At 33.8% G+C, this 9,057-nt stretch overlaps 2 protein-coding genes across 3 annotated transcripts; one reads left to right on the top strand and one right to left on the bottom strand.

Annotated features, from left to right (window-relative positions):
* The first annotated feature begins 947 nt into the window (after positions 1 to 947).
* LOC111910184 (beta-glucuronosyltransferase GlcAT14B) lies at positions 948 to 3,492 on the top strand. The gene is made up of 5 exons (XM_023905959.2): positions 948 to 1,235; positions 1,738 to 2,446; positions 2,525 to 2,600; positions 2,682 to 2,797; positions 2,865 to 3,492. Exons 2-5 carry the CDS (start codon positions 1,837 to 1,839, stop codon positions 3,362 to 3,364), a joined length of 1,302 nt encoding a protein of 433 aa, XP_023761727.1. The 5' UTR covers positions 948 to 1,235; positions 1,738 to 1,836; the 3' UTR covers positions 3,365 to 3,492.
* A 1,017-nt stretch (positions 3,493 to 4,509) lies between these two features.
* On the bottom strand, positions 4,510 to 7,926 carry LOC111910185 (protein SPA1-RELATED 4). 2 transcript variants are annotated; one of them, XM_023905960.3, is made up of 7 exons: positions 6,958 to 7,926; positions 6,713 to 6,870; positions 5,911 to 6,637; positions 5,685 to 5,828; positions 5,302 to 5,613; positions 5,145 to 5,204; positions 4,510 to 4,878 (listed from the first exon to the last, which is right to left on the bottom strand). In XM_023905960.3, exons 1-7 carry the CDS (start codon positions 7,513 to 7,515, stop codon positions 4,690 to 4,692), a joined length of 2,148 nt encoding a protein of 715 aa, XP_023761728.1. In that variant the 5' UTR covers positions 7,516 to 7,926; the 3' UTR covers positions 4,510 to 4,689. The 2 variants fall into 2 exon arrangements, with proteins under 2 accessions (XP_023761728.1, XP_023761729.1); XM_023905961.3 differs by having other exon boundaries at positions 6,713 to 6,853; positions 6,958 to 7,123.
* Positions 7,927 to 9,057: the final 1,131 nt, after the last annotated feature.

Consider the following 9,057-nt stretch of genomic DNA (forward strand, 5'->3'; position numbering starts at 1 on the left):
ACCTTCCATTTGTTTTATTGAAGCTAATTAATGGAAAAGATTTAGAGTGTTTTCTTTTTGACAAAAAAATCTGTTAAACTAAAAAAAATAACGGTCAAACATATAAAAAAATAAAAAACCAAACTATAATGACTTCTATGAAAGTTAGCCTTTAAATTAACAAACAAGTATAATATATTCATAAAGTCATAAAAAATGTAGATTTTTTTTTTATTTATCACCAAAAATAAATTATTTATCACTTTTATCATAACAAAAAAATTAACTTCTCCCGTTGCCAAAGAGTACAACAAAATTGTAATATTCAACAATCAATGGATAGATATTACTTCTTATACAAAAACAATTTGCATGAAAGCTTAGACTTAAATATATTTATATATGAGTTGTCATCGAACAAATAAGTAAATATCATTGTTTTGGATATTTTTGATTTTTTGGTCTTAAATCCTTAGTCTTCCATTTATCGAAGAAGTAACTCGAATCAACATTGTTGTTTTATCATTGCAACTCAATGGATTATTTGGATATTTGTTTTATGTGTCACTCAGTTTTCCTTTAGTTATTTCCTTTTATTAATACGAATGATTAAGTTGTTTCATATCTCTTCCACGAGCTTCCAGGTGATATAATAAAAATCCAAAAATAAAAATAAAAAATATAAATCCAAAAATATTGTCCTTAGAAAACATTTTATCATATAAATCCAAAAATAAAAATAAAAAATAGCTGATATAATAAAAATATAAAAAAATATATTTGGATACGTTCTTGACTGTTTGATAAATTTTGCTTTCAGAAAATCAAAATAGTTAAAAATTTGCCATAATAATGTGAAAACTAGAAACATTTTTATAAGTGATGGACATTTAATTGAAATTAAAATTAAGTTGACCGTTATTAATTGTAAAAGATTGTGATATAACTCGGTCCTTAAATTTTACAAAACTCGATGATGTCGTGTCGATCCTAGCAATTCATTATATTATTCATTCATATAGCAGCTGTAGCAATTAGCAAACACTAAAATCACAGAATTGCAGAGAAAACTATTCGTAATCTGAAAGGAATTTCCCAAAATATATAAAAACTAATCCAACAAAATCAAATCAGACAAACACCCCGCGTCTTCTTCATCTTCTCTCTCCCACAATCCATAAACCCCCGTCTGTTCTTCACTGTTATCACTTTTGCGCACAATATTGTCTCCACCGACAGACTGAAACCCCAACCAGGTAAATCTTCCTTTAAATTCTTGACGAACTTAGTAAGTTTCGATTTAAGTGTAACGGATTTGCTTAATTTGGTTTTTATTGAATCGGTGTGGCGTTTTTGAGCTCCGATTTTGATTACAAAATCAAAACAGTTTTTAGGATCAGAAATGAGTGGTCTATGTTAATCTCGATATGCATACAGTTTTCACTAGGTTTTAGTATTGATTTCCATGAACAATGACGACTATGCGTTGAGCCGTTGACTACACTGTTCAATGGTTTGGGGTTTTAAGTTTTTCGTTACGTGATTGAGAATTAAAGTGTAAATTGAGCTCGATTTATCGATTTATAACGTGTTTGCCGTGTTTACGTTATTCCATTTTTGTTGCTATCTGTTTTGTCTGATCTTATTAGCGGAATTCTTTATTGTTTTTATCGATTTAGTTATCTTGCATAATATTATTCAGTTATTTAACAAATTCAGAAAAATCGAACTTAGTGTTCTTGATGTTAACCGCTGCAGATTTGACTTCTGAGAATCCGATTAAATCAGGCGTTGGTTCGTATTTGAACATCTTGTGGGACTAATTCGGTTACAAATTCGTGAAGAAAAATGATGTAAATGAGCAGAAATTACAGGATTCGAGCAACAATGATCAGACTTAAGGAGATAAAATCTCTTCACTTTGAAAAACGATGGGCGTTCCCCATAGCCATGGCTTCAATCGTATCTCTTTTCCTCTTCGCGACATGTTTCAATCTTGGCACTGTATCTTCCTCATACAAAACAATTTTTCCATCATTCAATCCTCGCATCTCTGCAAATAAAACCACCATGAATTTTTCTGAAGAAAACATCCAATCCCCACCTCCATCTCCTCCACCTCTTCCTCGTTTTGCTTATTTGGTATCCGGGTCAAAAGGGGATTTAAACAAGCTATGGAGAACACTTCAAGCACTGTATCATCCATGGAACTATTACATTCTCCATCTCGATCTCGAATCCCCACCCGAAGAAAGAATCGAACTCGCTTCACGGGTCGAAAACGATCCGGTTTTTACTGCAATCGGAAACGTTTACATAATCTCAAAAGCTAACATGGTTACATACAGAGGTCCAACAATGGTGTCAAACACACTTCACGCATGTGCCATTCTTCTTAAAAAGAATAAAGATTGGGATTGGTTTATAAACCTCAGTGCCTCCGATTACCCTCTCGTAACTCAAGATGGTTTGTTCTTCATTTCCCATATCTGAATTCTACATCAATTTCATCGGTTTCATTTTCTTCAACTTAATTGCATTGCAGATCTTATTTTTGCATTTCGTGATCTTAAACGCGACCTCAACTTCATCGAGCACACAAGCCATTTAGGGTGGAAAGAGTAAGCATAAACTGTATATTAACCCAAAGTTACACACTATCCCTGTGGGGCCGGTTATTACATTTCTAAGTTTTTATGCAGGCACAAAAGGGCAATGCCGTTGATGGTGGACCCCGGACTATACCAGAACACAAAGTCCGATATCTTTTGGGTGCAACCGAGAAGGGCTCTCCCGACAACCTTTAAATTATTTACAGGTATGTATTATGTTACATGCTAATACTACTGGTACTGATACTGATATTGATGTTGATACTGTGTTAGGATCGGCATGGATGATTCTATCGCGATCATTTGTGGAATATTGCATATGGGGATGGGACAATCTACCAAGAACTTTACTAATGTACTACACGAATTTTGTGTCGTCTCCGGAAGGTTACTTCCAAACAGTAATCTGCAATTCCCCGGAATTTATTCCAACAGTAGTAAACCATGATATGCATTATATTTCATGGGACACTCCTCCAAAACAGCATCCTCATGTACTCACCTTAAATGACACAACCAAAATGATAGCAAGTGGGGCCGCATTTGGGCGTAAATTTAAGGAAAATAGTCTTGTTTTGGATAGAATTGATAAGATGTTGTTACACCGGAAGAATGGGAGTTTCACACCTGGTGGGTGGTGTAAGGGTGACCCTAAATGCAGTAAGGTGGGGAAACCAACACGGATTAAACCGGGTCTAGGTGGTCAAAGGCTGAGTCAGCTTATACGCAAGTTACTTGAACAACCCAAGTTTAATGAAAGTCAATGTCGATAGATGATATGCTTTTTATGTAGATTTCGGAATTAGTGTTTACTACTTTACTATATGCCATATGCTATAGCATTTTTGTTGTCCATCAAAGGATTAAATTTGATTGAATATGCGACGTTTTTTTTTTGTTATTTGTTTTGAGTTTCCATTACCACAATTCAACTTTTTAAAGTTACACCAACATTCTTTTATATAAGATACATTCAATTCTATAAAGTTTATTGGATTGCAAGTTTAAAATGCTATGAATTGTATAAATAATATTGAAGGTACAATACCTACAAAATACAATAATTAAATATTATGATAGAGTAACTAACACCTAAACTACAAATCACATAAATAAATACTCATTTTATGAAGATTGTTATGTAATTTTCGATTAATTAGTTTTTTAATTGTTTATTAATAAAACTAGTTAAACTAGTTATTACTTTTTTAATAAATAAAAAGGTAAAAAACACTACATAAAACAAAAATAAAGAGGTTAGAATTTTTTGTTTAATTTAATTTTAGATTATTCTTATTGGTTTATCAAAACTATTTTAAAAAAATTAAGTGTTGTTTTATAGAAAATGTAAGGCCAACCATTGAACGCCGTATCTATCATCTTTCCTTCAAATCATGGTTAAACCCCCACGTTGGGATATTTTTTTTTTTTTTTTTTTTTTTTTTTTTTTTTTTTGGAACAGCAGGCATTCATTGAAAAAGGAACTAGACAGGGGCTAGAAGAAAGAGTATAAAAGAGAACAAAAAAAGCAACAATACAAGAGAACAAAAAAGATTAAAGCCTACTATAACATTCGAGGACTGGATCACTGCACCAATTTGTCCACCTTAAATTTTGCCCTGACCGCTTCCGAGCATTGAGCCACAAGTGAGAGAGGACTTGTACCTCAGATGACAACCCCAATTTGGATCTCAAAAAATCAGCATGAGCCTTCTGGTTTCTGAATCTCCAAATAACCCACAAGAAGCATAGCATTATAGCTTCGTGAAACACGTTGGGATATCTTAAGGCATTGTTTCATAAATTAATCTAATAAATTATACAAGCATATACGGGTTTTTTTTTTTTTTGGCTTAATGAAGAAAAGAGCGATTAAGTAAAGAAAGTCATGACTAATGAACTACTTAATCCGATCAACTATATATGAGTGTTTCTTTAAGCATTATATATCTAAGAGAATAATTTTTCCAAACAAAATGTTGTATACAAATTATATACATGAATATGATTTTTCCCCCCATGTTTTACCTCTCTACTGAGTTTTATACACAAAGATCTGCATATACCCCCTAATCCTAAAACTTGTATAATTTGAAAACTAAACCATCTCCAAGATTTTGATATTTCCCATAGAATTTGCAGCAACTAAAGTGGAGGACTGATTTCGCCAACAAACAGATGAAATGAATTGTTCATTGCTATCCACTTCATTTCCCGATATTGGATCTGTGGCCTTGAATTTATATGACAATGCAGGCATAGGGAAAGCCTTGTGGTAGATGAATACCTATTCACATGTCAACAAACAACACATCAACATGATATGACAAAACAAGTTGTACTGCATTTGACCTTGACCTGACAAGACATCATAGTAGTCAGTCAATCAGACAAAGATTACAACTTTTTGTCCAACACAAAAAGTTAGGAATCTGTAAAAGATGTGAATGTCCTCCTCATCCTTATCATAAAAATAAAAATAAAAAAGTTTGTTCAGTCCAGTCCAGTCCAGTCATGTCCCATGTAACAAATGCATCCAAATGTGGGAAGTACCTCGTTTGTTTCTGAACCGGTAGCAATGTAGCCATCCGAAACAGATAAACCAACAAAATTCTGCAAAACACACACACACAAAAAAAAAAAAATTATGAATTTATTTAGTCTAATAAGTCGGGATCAACTCAAAAACCATGATGGAATTAAGTGATACCTTCATGTTGACATGGCCAGTGAATGACCGAAGTGGGCGATCAAGAACTCGAGATGTGCAGTCTGACAAATCCCAAAGCTTCATTGTGTTATCAGTAGACGATGATACAAGAGTTTTTGAATCTACAAACTTGATGTAACTAACGGTTTTCTTGTGTCCAAACAATGTGCAAAGTGGTATGCTCAAATTTCGTAGATCATAGTAATATACTCTATGATCTGCTGACCCAAATGCAACAAAATTACTAGAATCACATGGAAACTTAACACAACACACATTCGCCTTCGTTTTAATCGTACCAATACTCCCTCCCTGCAGCACCAATAACAAAAACAACTTATTAAGTGTCCAGACAATAGACAGTAGACAGCAGACAGTATTACCTGATTAATGTTCCAAAGCTTAACAGAACCATCATCACTCCCACTCGCGAGCAATGTGGGATCCACCGAGAAGTCAACAGACCAGACACGTCTTGCGTGCTCTCTCATTTCTGCGGATACTTGATTTTGAGTGACATCCCAAATCTGATATTTTTCGAATTAAAAAGCTGATGATTATATCAAATTATATAGTGTAAAAGACATGATTTGGGTTATAATTAATTACCTGCACAAGACCTTCAAAATTACTTGATGCAATCTGGCTTTTGATGTATCGATTCCAGGAAATACTGCTTAGTTTTGATCTAGTTGGGATTTCAACAATAGGGAAGTGAATGTCGCGATTCTCATTCAAGATTGAATCGTATTCAAAAACTTTGATTTTCTTATTTACACCCGCTGTTGCAAAAAACTCCCCATCACGATCAAATCCTAATGAGCATACAAGGTTTGAAGAATTCAAAAGATCACTCTGTTTCAACTCTGCCTTCACTTCTAAATTATTGTATGACATGTACTTTGAAAGTCCCTCCAAGAATGGATTGCTATTTGGTTTGGATGTTTTATGTCGAGTTGAAAAGTAGGCCGATTCTAGTTTCTTGAAGTTTTTCATCAATCTTGAACATTTGGGGATGCCATTTTCTTGATTTTCTTGTGTTCTAATGCGTTTTCTGGAATTGTCATTTTGAGAAGGCGAAACCTCAAAAACGGAATTAGACCCTCCTTTTTTTCTAATTGATGTTTGAGAATTGGTAACTTCTTGCAAATCAGAAGACAGAAATGTAATATCCCTATGCAAGTAATCTAAAGCTTCCTGCTTTCTTTGTTGAACCTCTAAAAGAAATTCCAGCAACATATCCTGCTCCATTATCTTTTCTTCAAGCTCTATCACAGCTTCTCTTTCATCCAACTTTTCTTTAGGTTCACTAAGAAACTCACTTTGTAACACTTCACTGAAAGATAGTGCAATGAACAACAATTTAATAACCATGAATAACAATTTAATAACAATTAATAGGGGAACTGACTGTATTTTTGGCCTGCTAGCTGGATCAGGGTGCAGTAAGCGCATGGAAAAGAAGGCTTCTTTTGGCCACTTGCAGTGAAACTGTGGAGGAAAGAGGCGGTGTTTGAGGGTAGACATGGTTGCGTTCTTTTCTTCTGGTGAACTACAAGGGCAATATAACTGTTCATGGAAATAAACCCAACGTGGGTTATAGAATAAGATAACCCATAGTGTAAACTTAAAGGCCAAGTCATAAGACGTACATACCTCAAAAAGAAGAACCCCGAGTCGATAAACATCAGAAGAACAAGAAGTTGGACCTCCGGCAGCCTCCTCCGGCGAAGTATACCACTTCATTTCCATATGTAAAATCTGTTTCATGGGAAACACATGTTTCGTTTCTTCTTCTACTTCTTTTTCTTGTTTAACAATAACTTGTTTGTTTTCTGATGTGTTACGAAAATCATTTGGCAAGTTCTTGTAAGAATCGGTTTGGCTGCTTGATACATCCTGCTCAGAATCTGAACTCGAATCGGAGCAGGAAGCAGATTCGATAAACGATACATGAGTAAATGATGACATGACAAAACAGGAAGGTCGAATGTTATGAACTAGAAGCCCTTGGGAATGTGCGAGGCTCACAATTTTCACTATCTGCATAAATATATGCATGTTTTCAAGGGGATCAATGGATCTTTCTGAGTTGTCTAACCACTGTCTCAAGCTAATATCCTTGGGATCATGATCAGTATCGCCGGAGAACCGGGGAATGATGGCCGGAGTTGATCTCTGCGTCTGCGAACCAGTCTGAGATGAAGTATCCATGTCACCCGCCTATTGCTCCGTAAAAATCAATCAAAATCCTTTCGGTTCTACAGCATGTCGTCACTTCCAGTAACCCCATCGTGAATCAGAACATTTCAGATCCAAAAACCATCTTCCAACTTTGAAATTATACTCCAATTCTTAGCAACCCCTTTCTATGTGCCTAATTTCAGAAAGCATGGTAATAGATAAAAAGAAGTATGGTATTAGTAGAGTGGAAGTACCAGTGACGAGGGACGACTTCCATAGAAGGAGCTTGAGAGGTTCTTTAAAGGAGAACCACAAAAATCAAATCGTTTGTTGGAAAGAAAATGAAGTGTTGGTGTGTATAATCTGTTTGGTTTGGTTTGATACAGTGGAGAAAGAAATAGAATCTTCCCCTGAAAACCGGTGGCCATTCATTTGACTTGTTTGTAAATCAACATGTTTCAGATATGAAAGAAATATAATAATAATAATAATAATAATAATAATAATAATTACAGAAATTAATTAAAAAAGACCAGATATGATGATGATGTAGAAGCAGCTTCTTTTGAAGCCCTAAACTGAACCATCGATCTATTATTACCCACACTTATTTACACCTTTTGCTTTGTTTTTCATTCAAGTACGTGGCATATTCATGTCCTTTAACCCAACCCCACCTCATTTCCAAATCTTATGACAGAAGCTCCTCAAAATTATGGTTATAAAATTAATTAAATTTTAATAGTAAAAAAATTTAAAATTATTAATCATTTGTTTTAAATAAATTATTAAGTAAAAAAATATTTTTAATTATATAAAATTATAATCATTGATTTAAATAAATATTTAAAATTATATCAATTTATAATTTATATTAATTTTATTTTAATTTTTATCCTAATGTTATTAATTTAATGTAGTTATAATAAGAAATTTAAAATGGATAATCAATAGATTGACAACTGACATGCATTAATTAAAAGACATAATACGGTGACACATGACGAAAGGAAAATAAAATATATATTAATTATTAGGCTTAATATAGTGACATGTATCAAAAGGAAAATAAAACTATTCTTTTATTAGAGAATGAAAATTTTATTTTGAAGTGAAAAACTCATTATTCATGTTTGACATTACTTTTGAATTCTTTTTTTTTTTTGGATTTTTAGTTTTTTTAGTCAAAAGTTTAAAAGGTTGTTTGCCATAGGCGGATCCACCTTGGAGCCTGGGTATCCCAGGATACCCTTAAAAGTTTTCAGTAGTATATTTTGTTTATGTTGAGCTTGAAGTGTCTACTTCCCCACTAAAACCCTAGACGGCCTCACTTCTTTTTCAGTCTTTTTCTCTCGGGTTTGGTAGCTAAGAGGGAGGGAGAAGCGATTCAAATGGTCCAAGGGAAGGTTACTAAGTGTAATGGTTAAGAGGCTTTCAAAGATTTGAACATTTGTATGTTTAAATCGAGCAAAAAGACCATTGATACGCAGCTGTGTCATCTCTTGATAACAGATGAAGACATTACGTTTTGACACAATTGACCACTCAGGTTTAAGCATATAAGCGGAATCT

This window comes from Lactuca sativa, chromosome 5 (genome assembly GCF_002870075.4).
Source record: "Lactuca sativa cultivar Salinas chromosome 5, Lsat_Salinas_v11, whole genome shotgun sequence".
Lineage (NCBI taxonomy): Eukaryota > Viridiplantae > Streptophyta > Magnoliopsida > Asterales > Asteraceae > Lactuca > Lactuca sativa.

Coding starts and splice junctions, on each gene's coding strand:
- LOC111910184 (XM_023905959.2), top strand. CDS start 1,837: ATGAGCAGAAATTACAGGATTCGAGCAACAATGATCAGACTTAAGGAG. Junction 2,447..2,524: donor CCCTCTCGTAACTCAAGATG/GTTTGTTCTTCA, acceptor ATTGCATTGCAG/ATCTTATTTTTGCATTTCGT. Junction 2,601..2,681: donor AGCCATTTAGGGTGGAAAGA/GTAAGCATAAAC, acceptor GTTTTTATGCAG/GCACAAAAGGGCAATGCCGT.
- LOC111910185 (XM_023905960.3), bottom strand. CDS start 7,515: ATGGATACTTCATCTCAGACTGGTTCGCAGACGCAGAGATCAACTCCG. Junction 6,871..6,957: donor TCGGGGTTCTTCTTTTTGAG/GTATGTACGTCT, acceptor TTCCATGAACAG/TTATATTGCCCTTGTAGTTC. Junction 6,638..6,712: donor GCTAGCAGGCCAAAAATACA/GTCAGTTCCCCT, acceptor ACTATCTTTCAG/TGAAGTGTTACAAAGTGAGT.